The 25019-nt window shown below is 39.1% G+C and overlaps 1 protein-coding gene and 1 long non-coding RNA gene across 2 annotated transcripts in view; one reads left to right on the top strand and one right to left on the bottom strand.

The window, feature by feature from the left end:
• Positions 1-25019, top strand: part of CNTNAP5 (contactin associated protein family member 5) — a 785909-nt gene that overhangs the window by 445683 nt on the left and 315207 nt on the right. The window contains 1 exon segment of the mRNA NM_001048108.1: positions 21325-21431. Coding sequence (NP_001041573.1) covers positions 21325-21431 — 107 coding nt within the window.
• Positions 868-21788, bottom strand: LOC119864470. The gene is made up of 3 exons (XR_005374053.1): positions 21149-21788; positions 17718-17769; positions 868-1039 (listed from the first exon to the last, which is right to left on the bottom strand). It is a non-coding gene; the product is annotated as an uncharacterized LOC119864470 (long non-coding RNA).

The raw sequence follows: 25019 nt of genomic DNA, 5'->3' as shown, positions 1-25019 counted from the left end.
CACATTCAGTCTTTTTCCTCATTTACACTGATGTCCACTCACTGGGCTGCTGCGGCAAAGCCTCTGTCACCTTTAACACTCTTTTCCCCTAGTCTAAAAGCATGCATTGGGGCTCATTGTAAGCACTGTTTAGGGGCACAGTTGGAAGAGAAAAGGAGCTTAATATGTTTTTAGTTGGGGAAAAAGCAGATCTGACCTGCGATAAAATGTCCTCACCTGTTTCTAAATTTAAAATCAGTTGTCTGCTATTTTTATCTTGCATTAAGATATCTCACAGGAAGTTCTGGGAACTCGAATCTGGTCTCCTGGGTTTTACTGTGACCCGGAATTCTGAGTGCTGCGTTTCACCACCCCCCGCTCACCCCCACTGCCTACCTAACATGCATGGTTGGCATGATGATACACTATTGCTGTAACCTCTCCACAAAGGGAACATTGGCTTCTCTGGGCAGCAGATAAGGAAACCCACTTTCACCTAAATACAAGAATTTACCTCAGGACACAATCAAACTCAGGCTTTCAAGGGGATAAAGCCTCTGCTGTTTACATTAAGCCTACCTTTGGACACAACCAGTCACTGAATCTCTGCATATCTCAGCTCCCTCTATGTTCAAACGGGGACAACGGGTGAATTTTGTCACTCCAGGGGGTTGATGAGAGCCATGCGATATTATTACTGCCTACCTCTTGGACTTGTGGTAAGAATTGACTGAGAGGAGGAAAATAAAAGTTCTTAAAGTTAAAAGCAAGGGAGACAGAAATGGATGGGTCTGTATGTATCTCAGCGGGCCAGATTTTAGAAAACCCATATACAGGCAGAAAAAGATGACACTTTTCTGAATAATTTACCTACATACATAACCCATTTTATTTTTTTGGACAAGTGATTAATGGTTTCCCTTGGTTCAAGTTACAGATTTGAAATCTTCCCTCCAGGTTTAGCTTCATCGTCAACAGATCGCTTCAACATGATTTACTAGGGTCTTTCTCTCCTAACATTGGGATATACTGTGGACGGAGCAGGAGATTATCTCAACACCTGGAAAATGCAAAGGGAAGCATTACAAATGTAAAGCAGATAGTTATGCAAGACAATATGGACATATAAAACTTTATAGTCTCTAGACTCGTGCAATACCTCATGTGTCCAGAACACCATTAGCTTTATTATGACAAAAATGTCATTGTCGTCTTGCTGCCTGCTTTTATCCATGCTGAATAACATAATTTCCACTGTAATAATTGGATAAGAGCCTATCCTTGCTTTCAATATTAAAATAATCCCAGATGACATTAATCAGCTTCAGGTTTATAGATCTGACCAAATAATTTTGTTGAGAATTACAGAACCTCCCACTCTGAAACGAGATTCATATGCATCAGCTTCACCATTTGCACAGATATTTACATACACAGTACACAAAATATGAGCCTGTCCAGTGAGTCCTGGTGTATTCTTGTTCCTGCTTGCTGAGAGACTGTCCATGCTCTGCTAATCTTTCTCTGGTACCCACAGATTCAGCAAATCTTTTCATAGGGCATATGTGCCAGGCACCTTCCCCCCCCCCCCCCCCCCGGAGATCCAAGGGTGTACAAGACAGACAGTGGCTGTGGTCTTCCTGGTGTTCTTAGATCAGGAGTCTGTTTATTACAATTGTGGGTCATTCATGCATATTTCATTCATTCATTCATTCATTCATTCATTCATTCATTTAAATCTTGTGTTTGGAACGTCTCTGCTGGGCCAGGTGCTGGGTAGGAACTGAGATTGTATTTTTTTTTAAAGATTTATTTATTTATTCATGATAGACATAGAGAGAAAGAGGCAGAGACACAGGAGGAGGGAGAAGCAGGCTCCATGCACCGGAAGCCCGACGTGGGACTTGATCCCGGGTCTCCAGGATCGCGCCCTGGGCCAAAGGCAGGCGCCAAACCGCTGCGCCACCCAGGGATCCCTGAGATTGTATTTATGTCACAAACAGAGTAGACTATCCCTGACTACAGAAGCTCCACAGAGAGACACAGATCTTGACCAAATAATCGTAGACGTAATCATATGTGCTTCCAAATATGATGATTGGCATGAAGTGAATACACAGGTGCTAGAAGAGCCTGAGAGGAAAGCTAGTTTTTAAGGAGGTGGGGGCCGTGTGTCAGGAAGAGGAGATGTAGGTGTCCTTGTCTTTAGACTCTGCCAAAAGAACTGTTCTGAGGTCACTGACAGTCTGGATCAGTGACTTTTCTCAGAGGTTTACACTTTCTAATGACTCCTGCAAACCTCTGACTGGTGATTCTGATCTCAATGCCCTGCCTGTGGGTCCTCTGCTGAAATCACTATTTTCTGTGAGGGTGAGGTTATAAGGAATGGAAAGGTTCTGCTTTCTTTCTAACTGGGTTTTTAACAGAAAGCAAATTCCTTAAATTTTCCTCAAACATGAGTGTGCTGGGAATTCCTCTGCCTGCCAGGCATAGTAGCATCTCCTTAATCCTCCCTGGCCCCCACATACGCTGTCCTGCCTGCTATGGCTAAAGGATTCACCTTTACCTTTCTAGTAGCTCATTTTTAGTATTATATAGGTTGCCACTATGCTTAGCAAAATAGAAAGAAAACACACAATAAGCCACAAGTCCACATCTTCCATCCAAAATGAACCCTAGTATAATGGTGGGAATGATATTTCAGCTGGCAGTTTGGTAAAGCCCAAGAATCTGAAAGTGACAGGAACATATGCATTTTAAAGGTCATTCCAATTACCATGCTTACTCATGCTAAGCTGCAACTCTGGGGTTCTTGTGAGAAGATCCACACATGGGGGGGTGGGTGGCAGGGGATGAGAACATGTGGTTGGCAGGTACTTGAGCAAATAGTAAGGATGATAATACAAATTACTATTGTTTCCAGTGATGTTAAATAATTCTTCAACATCTGAGACATCTGAGAAAAGTGGTAGCAAGCGTTGATAAAAAGCAGGGCAAATCCTCACAGTTCTAAAAGCTGTGATGCCATGATGTCTTTTCCTGGAATCCACATTTTTACATGGTCCTATGGGGACCCATGAGAAGAAACCCTATGGAAGAGCTCTTGGCTGCATTAAATTTCCCATTTGCAACCACTTCATTCTCCACATCATAGTGAATTTGTAACACAACTTTTCTTGATAGAATTATCCTAAATGTAGAGGTGCTTTTTTAGATAGGGAAATAAAATAGCGGAGAACTATTCTCTTAGTGGCAATTTAAAATCTCTCTTCTGCTTCTTGAAATATATATTTTATTACAAGTCTCACTGTGGTGAAATTCAGATTCTGTGTATGCGTGTCACATGTTCTCTGGCACTTGATGGAGCAAGGCATTAAATACAAAGATCCACGTCCCCCTGCTTACCTTTTGAGGTTTCCCCTTGACCTCTCCTCCCCTTTCCTCCCTTTTCCTGTTCACCTTTATCTCCTATATTAATGCATCATTCTATCTATATGCATTTACTGAGCCTCTGCTGTGTTCCAATGTACTTATAATAATATAATCTCTGCCTGTAGGAAACTCAAGAGCAAGAAAGCCAGGCAAAAAAGCAGACATTGTTCACAGGGACACTCATGGTGCTGAGGGCCATGAAGTCACATCTGAGCTACATTTTGACAGGCAAGCAGAAGTGAAAATAGCAGTAGTGGAAGGGTATTCCCCAAATGAACATACTCCCTGCCCCATAGCAGCTTATCTCATTCCAGCTCCCAGGCACCAGGCATTTGGCTGGAGTTCCCTTCCTTTTGCCCAAATTCTGCCCCTCTCTCAGCAACTCCTCCGGATCCCACTTATTCTGTCAAGTATCCCTGACAGTGCCTGATGTTCACCAAGACCTTTCCTTCTGTGACTGTCTCTAGCACTTTAGTTTCTCTTTGATTTAGCTCCCAGTCATGACGGTTACCTGTTTTGTATCTATATTTTGCCTTCCCAGAGAAAGTTCTTGATTCCTACTGATGCCTTCTGTTGAAAGCACATGCTTTGCGATTATTGTTGAATCTATTGAACCTTAACAGCATCTGCCATCAGTAGCTGGACATGAACTGGGTGTGTAACTGCCAGAAGTCAACACTCCTCTTGGAGTTAGATGTAACACTTCCTCGAGAGGTGGAATGAACTCAGTAATCTTTAATATCTTTGCACATCCCAAACTCTGGAGACGGTTGTCCAAGATTTGGGAATTAAAGTCCTTCACCTCTTTCTCATATTGAAGACTTCCCAATGTGGTTCACATGAAGTATCAGTCTATTTGAATAGATAGAGTGCCTAATAAAAGCAGCTGGTGCCAGCTGTCATCGTTCACGTGGTGTTAAGTGCTCCTTCTGTAAGCACTAGCAAGCAAGAGTATTTTTGTTTAGCAAGGCCATCATAAAATTAGACAAGCAAACCAGAGCAATGTATTTGAGCAATGTAGCCTATAAATATTACAGTGGAAGGAAGCATGTGAGCACATTATCCTTATTACAATCTTATACTTTAAGAAAAAAAGTGGGGGCAGCTCTGCAAGAGAAGGCGAGTCTGAATAGAATCCAGCTCCAGAGAAACATACAAAATGTCTGTTGTGATTGTCAAAGAATGTCACTAGTCTTCTGGTAATAGGATCTAGGGAGTGCACCCCCTGGATACAGTGAGCTCTCAACAGCCTCCTGGAGGCTGAGTTTGGAAGGCTTGAGAAATTGGCACTGTTTACCTATTAGGAGTGGGATAAAAAAAATAATAATACTGAGGGGTGCCAGTGTGTCTGTAACTCTGTCAGCTGTTTATCTGCAAGTGAAGTCATTGAAGAAGAGTAAAGGTTTCCTGCGAGCCCAGAGAGCAGCTTCAGAATCATATACAATCCATACTCTGTCACGGCTTTATTTTTTCTCTTTCTTTTTCTGAAGTGCCTGGCAGAGACTTAAACAACATTGTTATTATTCAGTGGGCTATGTCAAATTCTCTAGTGTTTTCTAGTAACATAGAAAGCTACTTCCAACTTTTGCTAAATGCCATATAAAGTCTCTCCGTAAAATATTTAAGATGCATTTTTTTCTTTTCCTATGAAGTTTTTCTCTTGGTTGTTTTTATACTATACCTGGAATCACCTAAATTTAGTAGAATTCAACCATGGGCAGGGTGCCATGCTAGGTTTTATCCTCTGCTAATTATCTTGCTCAAATCTATGAAGACCTATATTAAAATGTTTAAAATAAAACCATTCTCATTTTATAAAGGAGAGAACCGAGGTTTATAGGTGTTATGTGACTTTTTTAAGATTATATAGTTAGCAAGTATTTTCATTAGAAGCTAATGGGCTCCCAAACAACTCGGAAATAAAAGGAATAGTGTTGCCCTGTCAAAATTAAGCCAAACATCTCATAGTTCTTAATGGATTATCTTGAAGATACACAGCAACTATGACAGGCCAAATCATACCTGAATTAATGGCATCAAATGCAACACCTGCATTCTTGTACTCCTGAAGTCAGAGTGAAGGACCATCATGAATCTCACTCTCCCTCCCTAGGAATGGATGAAGCCTATGGGGATGTAATATAAATTATTGTTTCAAGGAATTGAATACTAATTAGACTAGAACTTTACTGCCCAATGCAACATTGGGCAGTGATGGAAAGGATCTCTTTTATGTTGTCTACACCTAATCACTAGTAATTATTGAGAACCTGAAGTGTGGATGTCATGGCTGAGGGAGTGAATTTTTAATTTAATTTAATTTTAATAAAATTACATTTAGATGGGCATGTGTGACTAGTGTCTACCCTATTGGATAATACAGGACTAGACTCTCTGCTGGTGCGAGTCCTCATGGAGCTATAGTTTTTCCCCTAAGTTAGCAACCTAGGGCTGCACCTGGGGTAACTCTACAGATTAGGCATGGGCCTCAGAATCAAGACCCAGTGAGTGGATATAATGTCAACTGTAGCCACCCAAGCTGTATATGACCATGGTTTACCTTTCTATAAATTTCCTCACAGACATTTATATCAGAAGAGACAAGCATATTACTCTTTGCCTTAATTTCTCCCAAGATTCTGGGCAGACAAGTGCTTTAACTGTTATTAGTTCAAACGTCAAAACCCTTACATTATGTAAGAGATAACTCTACTACACCATGTATTCTTTTGCTGTGTCTGTTTACCAGTTCAGAATTGCCTTCAAAATAAGGATATATTTTGAGCAAATATGTACTTATAATCTAATTATATATCATCAATAAGGTTTTAGTTTCTAATTTTTTAAGGAAGAGAATCTTCACTTTTTAAAAATCTCAAGTATCATAGAATATTCTAAAGTTAGTTATTGTTAGATCTCTAAAAGCTGCATGCCTGAATCCAAGCAATTTGGAGTAAGAAGTGGACTTGAGGCCAACAAAATCTGTGTGAGTTCACTCACTAACATAGGTTTGGATCTGTCTGTCTGTCAGAGAGTACTGACATTAAACCCAGAAATTCTGGCACCATCCTTATTCTGATTTCAAGTTTAACTGACTGACCTTCTACTATTTTGCAATCCATGAAGATTCCTTACCTACACGAAAAGGACATATTGGACAATCTGGTGGAACTATCAAGCCCTTTGTAAATTATACTCTTCAATGTAAATCCACAAATTGGAATTCTAGTACACACTTGTGTCTTGCTAGATTCACTTGCATGAGTCACAATACTGGTGATTAACGGTCCTGGTAATTCGTGAAGATTGGATTATAGTGCTTGCAGGTTGATACCCATCCTTGGATGGGATGTTTTCCAAGGTAAAGGCCATTTAATGTGGTCTCTGTAGGCAAATAGTTGACTTCACCTGATTATTTGTACCAGCACAAACGGCCTCACATAAAGATTCATACCAGACTGCAGATGTAAACTTAGCACAATTTCCAATGCTATCAGTGGAAAGTAATCTTAAGATTTGACCCCAGCCTATTGGAGAGTAGCTTAAATTTTAGAATGCATAAAAATCACTTGAAATGCACTTTTAAAATGCAGATTTCTGGGCTCTACAACCCCAGAAATTCTCATTAGTCCAAATGAGATGGAGACATGGAATCTGTATTTTATCCAACACCCCAGGATGTCTGTTGATCAGTCATTCAGAAATATTGTGTCAGCAGATTAAACAAATTTCCTTATTTTGCTCATCATAATACAGTTGCATCCAAATTTTCTCTACACAGTGGGAAACAACACTCCTAGTTCTGCCTGATGTTAATGATATTCTCGGAAAACCAATTGCTTTGTTCAAATAAGTTTGAGAAATGCTGGAGTAAGTAAAATTAAATGGGTTTCTTTACTGCAGGATTTCTCAATGTGTCATGTGGTGGTGGTTGTGTTGTGTGTGTGTGTGTGTGTGTGTGTATGAATGTGCACCATGCACTTAAAAGCTGTACAAGAGGTGAATTAATTAGAAGTTCAGAATTTCACAAGTATATTTGACCCTTTTTTCCACAAACTACTCATCCACATAATAAACTTTTCGACATGATGCCCTTATGTATATAGTAAGTACATCAGAGTAAACACTGGGAGGTGGTCAGTAGTGTAGACATAGTGACCTCAAAAGTTAGCATTAAAAAGAACAAGAGTGTCATAAGCAGACATTAGACTTCCTTTTTCATTTTTCTCAATAAAACAAATTGAGGTGATTCCTCTGCCTCTTTTCTCCTTCTAATTTTGTTGCATAGAACTTCTGCATTTGGTTTGTACACGCCCAGATTTATAGCCTGCCTTTTACACTTCTATAATCTTAAATAAGCTATTTAATATGTGATCTTCACTTTCCTAGAGATAGTGATAACTGTCTTACAGGGTTGTTTTAGCTGAAGTAATTACTGTGATAGCCTAACACTAAGTCTAGCATGCCAAATATAACATTTAATATATGGTAGAGAAGTTAATATTTTTTTCACATATATAATTATTTGGGGAAATTCAGGCATTAAAGGGAAGAGCACAGTGTATAAGTTATTTCCTAAAGCCCTAGAGCTCAGCAGTTTAGCGCTTGCCTTCGGTCTGGGTCATGATCATGATCCTGGAGACCCGGGATTGAGTCCCACGTCAGGCTCCGAGCATGGAGCCTGCTTCTCCTTCTGCCTGTGTCTCTGCCTCTCTCTCTCTTTCTCTCTCTTTCTCTCAATAATACATAAATAAAATCTTTAAAAAATAAAAAATAAATAAAAATACATCAGAGAGAACTGTCAGCATGCCATTCAATTGCAATGGAAGAAAAATACAGTTAATGAACAGTTACAATCTGAACTTTGCCATATGGATTACTAATTTCGAGAAGAGACAGATTAGTGTAGGTTTGGAACACGTGTACAGTTTTAGGATGTCACTTAAACTCAGCCTAAAATGACAGAGATTAGATTTTTAAAAAATGTTTTATTTATTTATTTGAGAGAGAGTGAGAGAAAAAACAAGAAGCAGGGAGGGGCAGAGGAAGAAGCAGACTCCCTCTGAGCAGGGAGCTGGATGCCAGGTTTGATCCCAGAACCCTGAGATCAAGCGCTGAGCCAAAGGCAGTGGCTTAACCCACTGAGCCACCAAGGTACCTGACAGGGAAGGTTCTTATGCAAAATTGAAAACCAGTGAATGCAGGCAGTGTGCAGATTCCTGTGTTAAAATGGGGACTGTGGGCAGTCCTTTAGAGGCCATTTATAATTTTCTGTGTCTAGGACCTCTCATCCTTTATTATCTGGAACTGCTCTTTCTCCTTCCCTTCCCATCACATACTTCTGTAGAACTGTACTCTTACATGGTTCCTGGCCCTTGGCCAGAGTGGATTGACCCATTGAGCTGGGCTAAACTGGTCTCCCCTAAGGAGTCCCAAACTTGACATTAGAGAGAAAAATCCCTTCCTAATAGAGGACACCTTATGTCAAAACTTGGCCATTCACAGTCATACTTCATGCCTCATCGGGGAAGATAAGATACAGGCAGACTGAAGGAAGTCAACCCACAGAGCAAAGCAAAGGCCAGGGAGCAGAGAATCCCCTAGCTGTGTTCACCTGCACAGGTTTGCCTGTTCTGAGGTCCAGCTGCATCCCTGTTCTCCTTGCTGCTTGGGGTTCCACTCTTAACTGTATTCTGTGAGCCTGTGCCCCTGCCTTGACCTAGGATGGCTTATGTTTTGAGGACTTTCAACTAAGGTTCTTCTGAAGAGAAGGCTTTTCATATCATATTTTCCATACTTGTAAGTTAGATAATAAAGAATCTAAACAAGCTGAAAGAGGAAAAAATGTATATATATGATGGTCATAGGAAAGATTCCGTATTTTATTTCTTGTTTGTGTTCTTCATAATCTCCATGTGCAAGGGTCATAGCATTTTAGCTCAGATTTGGGGCCTCTGCCCAGAACAGACACAAAGTCAGGGACCAAGGAAACTATTCACTGGCTGTGAGTGGAATCATTAGCAACTGTCTGTGGCCAGTGGTTTGGCCACTAAGCAGGGCATGGCGCCTGAGTGGTTCTGGTCTCTGCTATCTTACCTCTCAAGTCCCAGACACAGGTCTTAACTCAAACAGAGCAGGAAGCCAGGTTTGCTGCTCAAGTGGACAGGACACTGATGAAACTTAAATGAGCAAAGATGAAGTGTGACCTTTCTTAGCAACTCCTGAGGTTAGCAACAGAGAATGGAAATGTCAGATCTGCATAGACAGGCCAAGTAGCAAACCCAGCTTAGCAGACCAAACGTCTCTCTTCATGTACTGGGCAAAACATATCTACTACAAAAAGAAAGAAAATAAAATACACAGTCTGGGTCTGTGTCATAAACCACCTATAAGTATCCATGAAAAAAAATAATGAGTTTATTGACACTTATTCATGTTCTGTCAGGCCTGATTTAATTTTCAAAATGATTTAGAGATTATTTTTGCCTTGGTTATGCTAACGAAGAAATTAAAGCTCAGGAAAGCATAAACAATTTTGAATGTCATACAAGCTACAAAATGACAGACAAGGATTTGAACTTAGATCCTCCTAATCTGAAGTCTGGGTTGTTGAAGGGCACCCAGTCCCCTCCCCAGTGAGGAAGGCCACACTGTCCTTCTGCAAGGATGCAAGGGGACAGTCCCAGACCAGCCCTGAGTCATAGTAGAGTCCCCACGCTAAAAAATGAGAGCCTCTGGTAGAGCCATGAATTCTCCAGTCCTTAAACAACAGCTCAAATTCAATATGAAATGACCTTTAAAGTGAAAAATTAAATAACCTTATAAACATGCTCAAATTGATCAGCATCCCATATAATCCAGGCCCTGCTGGTGTCTTGTCTATCCCCACTCTTTGTAGATTCTGGGGGCCATGACAGTGACTGTAGCAGCCAGGGCCAGCCTGGCCAGCACTAGCATCCACAGGAAAATAAGACATTGGAGGAGTCTGGATAATAAAACCTGAAAGAAGATTGATGAACCCAATCATAACCTGTGTCCTTCTTGTCTTGTATCTGAGAGGTTTTCCTTCTTTCTTGTTTCATCAATGAATTTTTTTTTATTCTGCCAAATAAAATTATAGGACTATTTATAAAAGAAAAAAAGCAATATTTGAACATCAAATTAAATATTTCTAAACTTTGTCTATGAAAACAATGAGGCATTTTGACTGAGTGGTCACTCATTGTAGTTGTGCCTTAGCCTCAGGACTCATTTTATGTGGCTCTTCTAAATATTACAAAGATCCTGATTCACATAGGTAAGTAGCTGCCATCTGATATAGGTTTCGAATGCCTTTCCCTAAAATAGCTGATATATTTCATGAAGATTTATCCAGAAGTGTTCAAGAGTAGGTACAATTTTTTTTATTTCAAATTTGAGACCTGTATTCATTTCTTATAAATACAAAAGCCAGATAAATGCATAGCCAGTGCTATCATTTTCTATAATATGACAATTTTTTGGTGTCATGTTCATCCATTCACTTGTTCTTGCTCTGTTATTATACAGTGGAAAGAGCATGTGGCTAGCAGATGTTCTTGAGCTTGGCTGGGTTTAAATGGATTTAAGTGGGTTTAAGTGTAGCAGGGCCTTCCCTTCAGCTGCTCTACCTTCTGCGGCCTGAGCAGACCGGATGGCACCCAGCTGGTGCAGTGCAGCATCCTTTCTCATAGATAATACTTGTACATTCTTATTCCCATAAATACACAGGGAAGGCAGAAAAAGACTGACATCAGGGTCTCCAGGGTTAGCCTGGGCACAAAACTAGCAAATTGTGAGTGCAGTATATTAAAATCTGATATAGGGGCACATGGGTAGCTCAAATATTGAGTATCTGAGTTCAGCTCAGGTCGTGATCTCAGACTCCTGAGATCAAGCCCTGTGTCAGGCTCCAGCTCAGCAAAGAGTCTGCTTGAGATTCTCTCTCTCCCTCTCCCTCTGTCCCTCCCTGCACCCTCTCTCTTAAATAAATAAATAAAACCTTTAAAAAATTAAATCTCATACAAAGTACATTGGAAAACTCTATTTTAATTTAAAGCTAAAAGAATTAAAAACATTTGCAAAAAGAACACGAGAACTAGAAAAGGGAAAAGAGAAATCTCCATAATTTGCAATCCTTCTGACCCATCTCTACAGGATGGTTCTTGAACTTGACCTCAACTAGATCCTTGGTATTCACTGCACTTTGAGGACCAGCAGCTCTGGCATCTTTAGGGAGCTTATTATAAATGCAGAATCTCAGTTTCTACCCCAGACCCACTGTATCACATTTAAGAAAAAAAAAATTGGAAGCAATGAGCCAGACAACAGAATTATTCCCATTCGTAGTGGGATATGAATGATGGTCTAAATTTTAAGAATAAGACCATTCTGGTAATCTGGAAAGTTCTATTGTTTGCATTTCCTGATTGACTTTAACAATTGAGATGTCATCTCAATTATATATGCTAAACAAAATCATTACACTGTGAGGCGCAGAAAATCATTTACCTTATTGATATGTAGTAGATAAACCCAGACCAAATTTCTTCCCCATAGTCCAGAACCTGTCTGTAAACGATGTGGTATGTTTCCATTCCAATGAAGCACTTCTAGGCCATTGAGACAAATTAATTAATTAGGGAAATTCCATTCTGCCTTATTTGGTCAAAATGATCCGTATCAAGCTAGTAGGGAATTCTCTTCCCTTGTGATTTTTAAAAAACATTATTTTGTTATTTGGAGAAAGAGACACGTATCTTTGTAATCAAATAGCAATGATTTGGTATTAGTTTCATGGTCTCAGCTTACTTCTCATATTAACAGCATGGGAATAGCGAATGCTGATTTATTCTTCTTGAATCACAACATCTTCTGCTTTGAAGACATGGCCTTTGAAGAGCACTGAGCAGCTCTTGGTCATAAACTTTAGGTTTGCCGATGTGTGGAGAGGACTGTTCCATTTTACCGTCCAAAGCCAGGACAGGGAGGCGGAGTGCCTGCTGTGGGTGCTGGGCTCTGTCTGGAAGCCAGGCAGTGATACTGGGATCCCTGATGTGCTCAGCACACTCCTTTGACCACCATTACTTTGTCCATTATCTGGGGATCTACTCGGCAACAATTGACAATTGGCTCCCTGCTGTGAACTAGACCCTTGGAAATTTAGGAAACTGACTTCTGACACTTTTCTTTTTATTCACTTAATTCCTTAATGTCTGCATCTGCTGTAATTACAACAAATTTCAATTATAATGAAGATCCAACCGTGGGGGTAAAATGAGATTATGGTAATTGTTAGAATGGAGAGGCATAGAAATAGGTTTCAAAAGCTTTCAGAGAAGCTATCTGATCAAAATAAGATCAATGCAGTTGGCTGCTAATTAAAGCAAACAGACAAAGGAACACAACCTAGCTGATTTTTAATGTATGAGCTTCATTAAAAAGCTTACATTAGTCAGCTTGCATTTTGAGGACTATTGAAATGTTTTGTTCTTTTTGTCTCTAAGGAAAGCATATAGAAATTGAAACTGACCTTCAACTGTATAAAGGAGGGATGAGAATTCTTAAAAAGGGAAGTAACTCAATGGAGCATAAATACATTCAGACTCATTTATAGGTAACCATTTATCTGAACATTTGGGAATTTCAGAGGCCTGCCAATAGATGTCCTATTCATTTCAATCTGTTATGGGGAATGAGGAAGAGGGAAATTTCATACTGAGGAAAAAAACATTTCTGTAGGTGTTTATAGAAATACACAGTGTTTTTTTAGGCTGATCTAAACAGATGACTTCCTCTAGCTGTGTTCAGGTTGGGGATTTTTTTGGGATATGTGTGTTCATGTGCCTAACAGTGCACATGTTTAAATAACTGTAATAGAAGGATAGGTACTCAGGGACACACAGTTAACCATTGTGCTGATTTTCTCAGACAAAAGACCCTTTTCTTTTAATTTTTCAAGAGACTTTAAAAATGTACATGAATCAATAGAGAGCCATAATCAATGTGATATTTGGAGCATATTACCAGGTGGGCTTTGTTCCAAGGAACAGGGAGGTCTCACTCACTGAATTTTATTTTCAGAGTTTACTGAAGGAGGTAGAAGATGTTCATTTAGACCTGGATTTGAGTGCCTGCTGTGCTCTAGAGGGTGACTTGGGAGCTCACTGAGCCTCAGTGGCTTTATGCAGAAAATAAGATCCATTCACCTGAACCTCCTCTCTTGTTCAGCTGGTCTCCTACCTGTATTGAGAATATGTCTTGGGACACCCTGACTCACTCTTCTTAGAGACCATTTCTTAAGTGAATGAGGTCTCTTTGCTATTGTCTAATATCAAAATAAAATGTGAAATGTAAGCACCTGTATAAGTTTATTTCCAGTTTCATTGTAAAAGCCATGACGAACCCAGAAATAAACGAAGAATGGGATGGTAACTTTTATTCCCACACTTAACCACTATTAGCAGATTACTAATTTGGACTATTTCCTTCTAGACTTTATTTTCTCCTTATAACAATGAGGGCAGTAACAGTAGAAGCTACATATGATATTCTGCAATATGCTTTCTGTACTTAAAAGTATATTATACATGTAGAACTTTCCAATATCCTTACGTATACATGTATGGATTCATTTTAATTGCCTTATAATGCCATAGTATGGAGATGCCATCATTTCTTTACCATTCCCCAAATGGTGGACTATGGCTCCATTTTTTTAAGTTGTTAATAATAACTATAATTTTACATATGTGTTTTTAAAAAGATTTTATTTATTTATTTATTTATTTATTTATTTGAGAGAGAGAGCGAGAGAGCACACACATTTGCATGCTTGTATGTGAATAGGGAAGTGGCAGAGGGAGAGAGAGAATTCTAAGCCGACTCCACACTGAGCAAGAAGCCTTGGCACAGGACTCAATCCCAGGACCCTGAGCCAAAATCATGAGTTGGATGCTTAACCAACTGAGCCACCTAGGCACCCCAATAATTATACATATATTTTTGTGCACATAAGAAAGTATTTTGGGGGCATTATCTCAAGTGGAATTGCTAAGTCAAAGTACGTACATAAGCTAAATTTTGGAAATGCGTTAATGGTAAATGGCTTCCCAAGTTACATGAACAGCAAGGAGCATAAGAGGGCAATACTAACAAAGGCCATAGAGGAGCAATGTGTAAAATAAGAGAAAATACTCATAAACATAAAGAAAATAAAAAGATAAATATCCAATATTTTAAAAAATAATACAAATTAAAGGAGATAATGCTTTTTTCCCTGACACTTGAAAATTAAGACAAATAAAATAAAATCCAAGGTTGTCTAGTTTTGAAGAGACAGATTCACTTCACTATTGTTTAGGGGAGATTAGGGCATTTGGGAGGAGAATTTGGTTAATAGATTGAACCTAAAATCTGTTGTTTTCAACCAAAAAGTACTCACTAATGTGACAGAGACACAGAGAAGCAGGGGAACTAGAGACAGAATTCAGAGGTCAGCAAAAAGAAGTTGTTCTCAGGGTGAAGCTCAGGGGTGCTGTGCAGAGCCTGTGGATGGGCATGGTGCTCTCCCACAAAGTGGGTTAGGGAGGTAAGATTTAATACCTAAATAATCAACCAGCACAGGTGTGATGAATGTGGTATCCACAAAGGAGGATTTTGTAAGGTTATTTTTGTTTCAGAGTGATACTGAAATTCTTAAAGTTACAAATTCAAAATTTTGTTTTTTAAAGTTTTCTTTTTTACTTTTTAAAAATTCAGCTTATAAAATTATATTCTACTTAGAAGTCTAGCAAGTATTAGCACACAGGTCTAAAAACTCTTTGAAAAATCCCGTTTATGGATTTAATTACTTAAATACCTTCCAATATATTAACTACATTTATAATATGATTTATTGCCTTTCTAAGTTGTGCAATTTACTGCATTAAAAGATAGAATGCCACGGATATTTCTAAAAGTTAAGTATCCAGAAAATGAACATTTAATTTTGGTGAATTTAATTTATATTAGATGTTCTACTAAGGAAGATTTTTAAGGTCTAAATCAGTTATTCTATACTTTTTAAATTGGAGTTTACAAGGCTTATATTAAATAAGCCAAATTCCCTTAAAAATTACAAATACTAAAGAACTATTAATTTTTTTCAGTTTTATTACAATCTTCCTACAAGAGAAAAGACCCATCTCTGGTCAATTCAAAGACTCATTCTTGGAAGGAGCCATTTTGAGGACAAGTTTTTAGGGGCCTTTTAAAGATATCCCTTCTTAGACTGAATTTTTAAAAAAATGAAGTAATTATAATTAGACTCCTTGACTTGTTGCAAGACTGTTTAAATTAGGTTCATTTTAAGGTTGACCATTGACCGACATTGGTCTTAATCCTATTAAACTCCATTATAAATATGCTTAGGCATTTTATCAAAGTCAAGAACACTAGTTTCTTCCCAGGAAGACACAGATCACATCATATAGACATTTCTGGCTGAGATCAGCTTTGGGACCATTTTTTCTCTTTCAGTACCTTACTCCTTCTTAACTCCCAAATATTAATACTAAGGTTTTGATTATCATAAACTTTTGATACTGAATTCAGAAATTTGTAAATTAAAAATGTCATGTCTAAAGAAGATACTAAAAAAAATAATAATAAAGAAGATACTTATTATCCTGAGTGATGGAGATATGAGCATGATCCTTGTTGATGCCAGCGGAGCATCCTGAGTGCTGTGTATGTATGGGTGCTCAGTCAAGGACTCCAGGACATCTTGGTGGGCTGTCCGTCAAGCCCATAGCCCTGCATTCAAGGCTAAATTTGGATCCTAAATTTACTTTCCATTTTGCTTAGTAGACCTTGCTGGGGTTTTGCATTTTTCTCTATTTGTAAGATTTTACAATTAAGAAGTTTATTTTAATATTATGCCATAGCTTTGTCTTACTTGTGATAACTTAAATGCCCATTCTACAGAAAGCATGCAGAGACTAGAAGCAATCACATTAACTCATGAAATGTAGAGGAAGTCTCTGTCATCTGAAAAAAAAAAATCAAAGTAAGAGCAGAACAGGGACAGGGGCTAGCTTAGTAGTAGCTGTATTTTAAGAATTTCTTATTATTTTAAGAATTCAACACTTTGGTTATGAAAAGGATTGAAAATAGAGTCAAAACCTCTTTTCTCTATTTTTCATCACCGAATTTATAAAATTTGTAGAATGAATTATATATCGTTAAGCTAATTATATGATAAATATATCCTTTATTCTCTAGTTCAGTTTGTTTATTGCCAATTAACCCTTTGTCACTATCATCAAGACCTCTCTACCTACCAAAAGTATCTTTAAAAACTCTAACCTCACAGGTCCAAGTTTGCTAATGAGTTTCTCGAATCAGTGGGCAACTATGTGAGGCTCCCCTCCCTCCCATTCTTTGCCGAAATGGTGCTTTAATGCATGCTGGGAGTTTATTTTTAAGGAGGTGGATCATCTGGCATTTGGTAGATAGAGGATGCATGGTCATTGAGAATACAGGCTTCAGTGACAACTAGCATAGCTCATGTGTCTGGCTCTGTCACTTCACACTTGGGCAAGTTATTTATCCTCATCTTGTCTTACTTTCTTCATTTATTAAACAGGGAAAATAATACCATTAAAGCAACATCTCAGATATGGTTGTGAGATGTTAAAGTTAAAGTTTCATTTCAAGATTATTTCTAAGAGGAAAGTTTCTGAGAAGGCAAACCTAGATTGACTCTTGGTGGATGTATTTTATGGATTAGCCATGAAAACAATGTTTGGTTAAATGTCATTAGGATAGTTAAAAGGCTGGTTAAAGGTAATTGCATTTTATGATATATGGCAAAAAGGTGACAGTAACCAGTGTGAATAAGTGTCTTGATCTTGCTGAAGGCTGTCTTTGTTAGACAGTGTGCACCTAGCGAAAGCACATCCATCCAGATTCAGTCTGATATGAAATATCATTAAAGCGCACCTGGGTGGTTTGGATGGTTGGGCATCTGCCTTCAGCTCAGGTCATGATCCTGGGGTCCTGGGATTGAGTCCCGTATCAGGTTCCCAGCTCAGCAGGGACTCTTTTTCTCTGCCCCTCTCCCCTGCTTGTGCTCTCTCTCTCATGCTAGCTCTCTCTTTCAAATTAAAAAGTAAATAAATAAAAATCTTAAAAAAATAAAATAAAAAAGAACTATCATTAGAATTTTAGGAGATAGGAATTCAGAGTACTTATCTCCTAACAATTTGAAGTGAGGGCCTTACCCCTAAGATTGTGACAGCGCTCACCTTTAATGGGCCTTTCTTACTTCTGTACCTCTGTTCTCTTTCTGGGTCATGCCTTCAGTGCGCAATTTATGGCAAGTAGGGAGAAAAAGAAACAAAACACCAGTTTAATAAACTGATTAAAGAATATGGAAATTATACTCATAAAACCGTCCTTGTTAAATAAGCAAATTGGGGTTATGCATCTTTTATTTTGAGTGTCAGCTTTACAGATGAGTTTTTCTAATCATAGTCTGTGTTGAACCAAAATGAACCAAGCTAGAAGCATCCATTCATTTTTTTCTTCTCGTTCTAGACATATTAGATTTTGTTTTAGCAAAGTACTCTTTCTTTCAGAAGTATATTATATTTTTTAAAGTGACCATAAGCAATGAATTTCTCTCCTACACTTTCTTGGTAAATTGAGTTTATTAACCCTGCAAAACAAAGTCTATGTGAGGCTTATAAAAGATGTGTTCAAAGTGTCCAGATATTTCTTATTGTTTTCCCCAAGGCCCCTCCTACTACAGGCCCAAATGAATTTGTCAATCTTGAGTTTTAAAATATTTAAAAGTGTTGAATAGAGGGGAAAGCGTGTGCTTTCACTTCTTTTTGTATTTACAGGATGCTGTTTTATAAAAAGTTAAGATTCCTGCCTTGAACTAGCCTGAATGGAATGGGGGTTTTTCTAGATCTTGGGTTATCTCACAATATTGATACAGATGAAAACAGGCAGTCCTCAGAAAGTTCAGGGGTGCAACCAAATCTTGGAACAATAGGAACCAGCCACACAAGTACTGTCAGCACTCTCCATCTGTCTTTTCTGCTGCATTCTGTACTCCAGTATTCATATTCTCTCTCTCTCTCTCTCTCTCTCTCTCTCTCTTTCTGTACACTGCACACAAACTTTCTTCTTGTGGCTGAAAACATGGCCCCAGAGAACTTCTGAATTTTCTATTTTATAGCTTCAGCCATTAAAAAGAGGTGGCCTGAACCTTCTTGGTACTGAAATCAAGAGAACCATAGGATTAAATGCCTACAGACCTGGCTTTGCTCAAATTTCCATCTTTATTTTCTTTTAAAATTTATTTATTTATTTACGTGAGAGAGCGAGTGAGGCGGGGGAGTGTTGGGGAGAGGAAGAGAGAGTCTACAGCAGACTTCCCTCTGATTGAAGATCCTGACACGGGGTTTGATCTCACGGCCCTGAAATCATGACCTGATCTAAAACCAAGAGCCAGATGCTTAACCAACTGAACCACTCAGGTGTTCGTCAGGTTTCCATCTTTAAAGCAATTAATTTTATGTTGGAGGAGGAAGAGGAGCAAATAATAGTATAATTTACCAACTATGGAGTGTGTGTGAGTGTGTGCATGAGTGTATGTGTGGGGGTGTATTTGGCATTGGAGGAAGGGGAGTAGAATGGAGTTGGATGGGGGGATGGGGATAAAGACAGGCCTTGAAAGTTCCAGAGGGGAAAACTATGGAGAAAATGCACTGCAGGATCAGCATAATTCAGAAGCAGGCAGATGCCAGGATGTAAGGGAAGAAAGATGTAGGGCGAATGGGTTTTCATGAGCTTGCCCCTCAGGCTCTCAGTCAGGGCACACCTTGAGGCAGAGGTCCTCACTTGGACAGGACACTGTCCTGTCCATCAGAGGACACTGATGCTTCAAGTTTCTATAACTCCTCACAGCACAAGGTTACTGGGGGCAGGGAGGTCTATCTCAGTGATGAACCTGTTTCTTTCCCTTTCTGCCAAGATCAGGAGCTGGGAATGGGAATCAAGAGGAAGGATAAAATCTGGAGTAAGGAAGAGGACCCCTTGTTTTTGTTTATGTGTTGATCAGTTGGTTTCTGTGAACATGTTCCGTAGAAAATTTACTGGTTCCTTTCTTTCCCCTTCTATTCCTTAAGCCATAGTTGGATACCATGGAGTTACCAATATGCTTTTCCCAAACATAAGCCCTGTCAGCACAATTGCATGTTTGCTGTGCTGAGTGGAAAATTTCTAATAATATGTCTGAACATATGCAGGAATATTAGTTTCTGGGCTTTGAAACAATCATTGCTGGAGGGTTTCCTACCTATATAGGGCATTTACGATAAATCGTCTTACTTTTGCTTGGCTCACATTCTCAGAGGCTACACAATGAACCCTTTTATTGTATTAGACTACTTCTATAGCTTCATTGCTCACACCTTCTCCCCTTTTAAATCTGTGGGATTTTTTTCCCTTTAAATATTTTTTTTTTCAAGAACTCCAGGATTTATCACTGCTTTTGGTCTTAATTTTATTCATTACAAGTATTGAGCACTCACCAGGTTATTTCTTGGTAACAATAGTGCCTGCTGTGTAGATTTTTAAAAATATTTTATTTATTTATTCATGAGAGACATGGAAAGAGAGGCAGAAACATAGGCAGAGGGAGAAGTAGGCTCCCTGCAAGGAGCCTGATGCAGGACTCGATCCCCCCCGGGATAACAACTGAGCCAAAGGCAGACGCTCAACCACTGAGCCACCAGGTGCTCCTGGGATTTTAAATCACATATGTAGGGAGTGAAGAGAATTGTCCAAAGCCAATGGCTGAGCTGGGATTTGAATTCAGATATAAGTGACTCTGATGCCCACGATCTTTGTCCAGAAGATAGGAACATTGCCTCTAATCCCATTACTTCAAGTAACACATGACATCTGTCCTTCCCATCAGTGTTTGGTTTGCTTTGTCGTGGCCATGCCTCATATCTTGAATTTTCATTTAATCCAGTCTCAGTCTGTTATAATCCTTTTTGCTAACCGTTTGTGGTAGCTGTATGATAACCCATTAATTTTATGTATTACAACGTCCTCAAGAAATTTTCCAGTGTTGGACATTTATATTGATTCATCATGACTTCCTTGTGAATGATGATAATTAGCACGCTTAGTTTTTATATTTTGAAATATATGCTTAAGATGGAGCCATTTGAGTGTGATTGTGAGGTCAGATTCTATGAATGCTTGAGAGCATTCTTAACACATGTGGTGAAAATATTTTTCAGCATAGTCATACTGTTTTCATTGTAAGTAGTAGAGGCCTCATTTTAAGGGTGGGCTGGCATTTGGTGAAATGACAGAATTTCCCCGCAGGTTAAATGATTAGGTACCATGTTTCCAGATTTTGTGTGTAGTTTAAAATAGATTCTTGGCCATCACCCAAAAGAGAGTCGTGAGGACAGTGACCTCCATTATCTGCTCCTTTCCCCATCCCTTTAAAAGTGCAGAACCTTTCAAAAATGTAAAAATCATGATCTTTGTACAGTTTATTCTATAGTAAATGAAAAAAATCTTATGAATTCTGACCACTTCAAATAAACTTTAAGTCAATGGCAATTTGCCCCAATGTTGAAATGCCCAACGTCATCACCTAAATCAGCTCTGAGCCTTCATGACACATAGTGTTAGATGTACCTACCTCTGTGGTGAAGCCCAGAATTATTTTACTGTTGCTCAAGTCTGACTTATATACATACAGACATACAGCAGACCAATTTCTACTATCAATTCATGCAGTTGGATATTAATTTTTTTTTCCTGTCATTTCAACTGAGTTGGTTTATTTTGTTTGCTTTTGGTTTAATCTTCCGTTAGGTGTTTGCCGAACTACTGTGAACACGGAGGATTCTGCTCACAGTCCTGGACTACCTTCTACTGTAACTGCAGTAACACGGGCTATACTGGTGCCACCTGCCACAACTGTGAGTAGTCACGATTTACCCACAGACTGGGCAAACATCCAGGAATACCAGTGTTAACTTCAGGATGCATTCAACACTGGGTGGACACTTTTTGTTCATTCGTTCAACATGTGCTTCTCAAAAGGCGGCTATATATGCCCAGCACTGTGGTGGCCCTTTGGGATAGATAGACGGACACAATCCATAGCCTCATGGAGTTTATGGCCTGTCAGGAACACAGACAAGAAATAGAATAAGTATTGGAGGCAGAAGTGAAACAATGTCCTTAGGTCGACAAAAGAGAGCTATTGAGTCAAATACATGGTCTAGATGGGCTCAGTTGTGCTGCTGTAATAAATAACATCTCAGGGGCCTTAAATAACCAGTGGTTGTGTCATGCCTGTGTTACATGCTCATCTCACATTGGCAGAGACTCCTCTTCCATTGTGTCCTCATTCTGTGATGCTGACAGAGGCTCCATCATCCAGGTTGCCATGGCAGAGACAAGCACAAGGAAGCGTGTATTCACTGTTGAAAGTTTCTGCCTTGAAGCGGCAAACATTATCTCCATTCACATTCTGTTAGCCAAATAGTGTCACAAGGACATGCCTGAATTCAAGAGGAGAGGAAGAACACTCTTGCCATGGGATCAAAGAGAATGGAACCAGCATATAGTGATTAAGGGCAGATGACTACATGCCAATGTTAAAGAGGCTAAAGCCTGGGTTAGAAGCTAGAAGCTAGAAGCCCTGGGTTGGTCTTTGTAGGAATGTGGGAGAAAAAGAAAAGCAAAAGAAAACTGAATTTCTAAGTGGTTTCATATGGATGGAGGGTACTGAAAATGAGAAGCAGGAAGAGAGGAAGCCAGGAATGAGGCAGGCTGGAGCACACAAGGAGTAAGAGGTGATGAGTAAAAAATAAATGAATATTATGAGCCCTGATTACTATAGTTTTATAGTCTCTGTGGGGTCACCAAACAAAAACACATGACAAAATCGAGGTTTTCCATTTAGGGAATTGTGTGTCAAACTGTGAAATGAACTCTAAGTATAATTTAGAAAGACATAATCTGACGGTGCTGGCTCTAGTTGTAAGAGATTTCGTTGAAAATTCTGTCTTTGGGCAGAGCCCCCGCGCAGTGGGGTTTTGGGGTCCGGGAGGCCGGCACCTGCACCTGGCGGACCTCTGGACACACCTGGCCCAGGGCCAGCAGGGGCTGTCACCAGCCGAGGTCACAGCAATAAATGGTGACTCCGCCAAAAAGAAAAAAAAAAAGAAATTGACTTAAAAGGTAGACAGGTAGAAGAAGGACCTGCTAGAAAAAATGTAAGAACCAAACCAATGAGCTGTTGAGGACTACAGTGAGGTCCACCTGGGGCTGACCTCACCAGGGTTTCTTAAATTCCTACTATTGCTTGGGATGACATGTAAGTATTTGGAAAATGAATGGGAGATGCCAGCAGGGCTAAGATCAGACTGTGATCCAGGGTGGACATTGTCTACACTCTCATCTCTGAAGAGCTCTCAGTCCTTCTATGGGCCTTTCTGTGCCTTGCAAGGTAGTATTCGCCAGTGATACCAACAGAGGTGTCTAATCCAGAGAAGACATAGCCCAAAGTTCATTACTGTTGTTGGTTGCCTGTGGAAAAGAATAATACCACCTGGCTATCTAATCTAATCTAATCTAATCTAATCTAATCTAATCTAACCTAATCTAACTATGTCATTCAAATTTTTCTATTCAGAAATTTGGAACAGTGAAGTGAATGCCAGACTTAAAAGAGATTAGATTTAGATTTTACCTTGCTATTATACTTGAATAAATTTATGATTGTATCACTCCAGAGATCAATTCCATTACAGAACCTATAAGGAAATCTAATGAAATCTTGTGGGCCCTTTTAAGGCTAAAATTACATGTTTTGTTTAAGATTCCCAGTAAATACCAATCTATGTGTTGAGCCTTGTTCCAGAAATATCATCCTTAAATAGACCTGAACAATGTATACCTGCACAGAAACATTGCATGATATATACAGTACTGTCCAGGCTGCCATGTCAGTGTTCTTATAAGAAGCAAACAGAATAGCCACTAATGTAATAGTGAGGACCTTGAAGGAGATTATGGCCAAATCACATGACAACATGCCTATGATTTTTCAAACTGATTCTGTTCAATTTCTCCTACAGTAATTTAACACTATTTTGAGGAGTTCATCTCTATGGATACTCTTCTCCTTTAATTTTCTCCATCCATCAGGATAAAAATAGAATATTTCCAGCTTTTAAAAAAAAGTGTGAAGTTGGAAATCAATGGAGGTGAGGTGCTGATTTTTAAAGGAACGCTGTCAAAGCTGATGAGCAGGAGACCCAACACGTGAGGTCTTAAAAAAAATACCATTCTGTTTTATAACACCTTCTGATTCCCCTTGCTGTGAAATTTCTCAGTGCCTATACTGTAGGTCACAACATTATTAAACTCTCTTTTCCCTTCTGCACACCTAGCCAGGAGAAATCAGAGGTACTTGGGGGACTCTGAGGTCTGGCAAACACACCTGGTATACTTAGGTAATACAGGAATTTGTCTCCCTCTAACTCATTTCTCCCCTTCCCCAGTTAGATGAGGACCATTTTTTTTTAAATCAGATATGTAAATTGAGTGAATCCAAGGCATGCCTTCCTGCCTGCAAAGTGCATATGCCCTTGATGTGGGGCATCAGAGATGAGAGCTGCCAAAATACAGAATACAACACATAGGATATCCTTGGGTAGAACAAAACATACAAGTTCACAGCCTTAAAAAAAAAAAAAAAAAAAGGTTCACAGCCTTACTCTTGTGGAAGTGGCAGTGTCCTTGATGTGTTGCGGCATACTTCCTTGAAGCAATCATCCACAATCAGAACAGTAAATAACATCTTCAGATTTATAAGGCATTTATCATACTATTTAAGATTAATAATTTCTTGAATAGTCTTAGTCTTTTGTCTCTTCAAGCTCTTCAGGTTCTATTTATTTATTTATATTTTTTTCATAATGGGTGCTTCCAAGTGAATGTGAATCAACAGTGTTCAAGATACATAGGATTAACTTTCTTCTGTCCAGCATTTGTGGGTAAGAGATGAGTCTGGGTGAGGGGGAGAGTGTGTTGGACTCTAAGAAATAGCAAAATAGGAATTCCCAAAGTCTCTAGGCATAGTGGGTTGCTGTTAAAAGTAGATATGTCATCATTCCATTTCAATTTTCTTTCCTCCCTGCCTGATGACACATGAAGAACTTGGGTGGACAAGTTACATTACTTTTCAAACACACTTCACTCAAAACCACCTGTTCAAGAAGGAGGTGGTAAGCATGTGGACAATTCCTACCCAGTCTGGCAGCCTTCTCACATAAAGAGGAAATGTGAGACTCTCACTTATCCCGTAAACTGTCACTGAACACCATTATGTCATGTCTGTAAGGTTTTTTTGGTTAGGAATTTTCTTCTCTATGTTGTATCCTATTCTCCAGAGTAATAGCTGAAGGTATATCACAGTTTGCTGTCTACATAAGTCCTTTCAACCCAACCAATGATCAGAGCCTTCAGATGATCAGAGATGGTTCTTGATTTTA

Source organism: Canis lupus, chromosome 19, assembly GCF_011100685.1.
Source record: "Canis lupus familiaris isolate Mischka breed German Shepherd chromosome 19, alternate assembly UU_Cfam_GSD_1.0, whole genome shotgun sequence".
Classification (NCBI taxonomy): Eukaryota; Metazoa; Chordata; class Mammalia; order Carnivora; family Canidae; genus Canis; species Canis lupus.
This window is presented reverse-complemented; position numbering and strand designations above follow the sequence as displayed.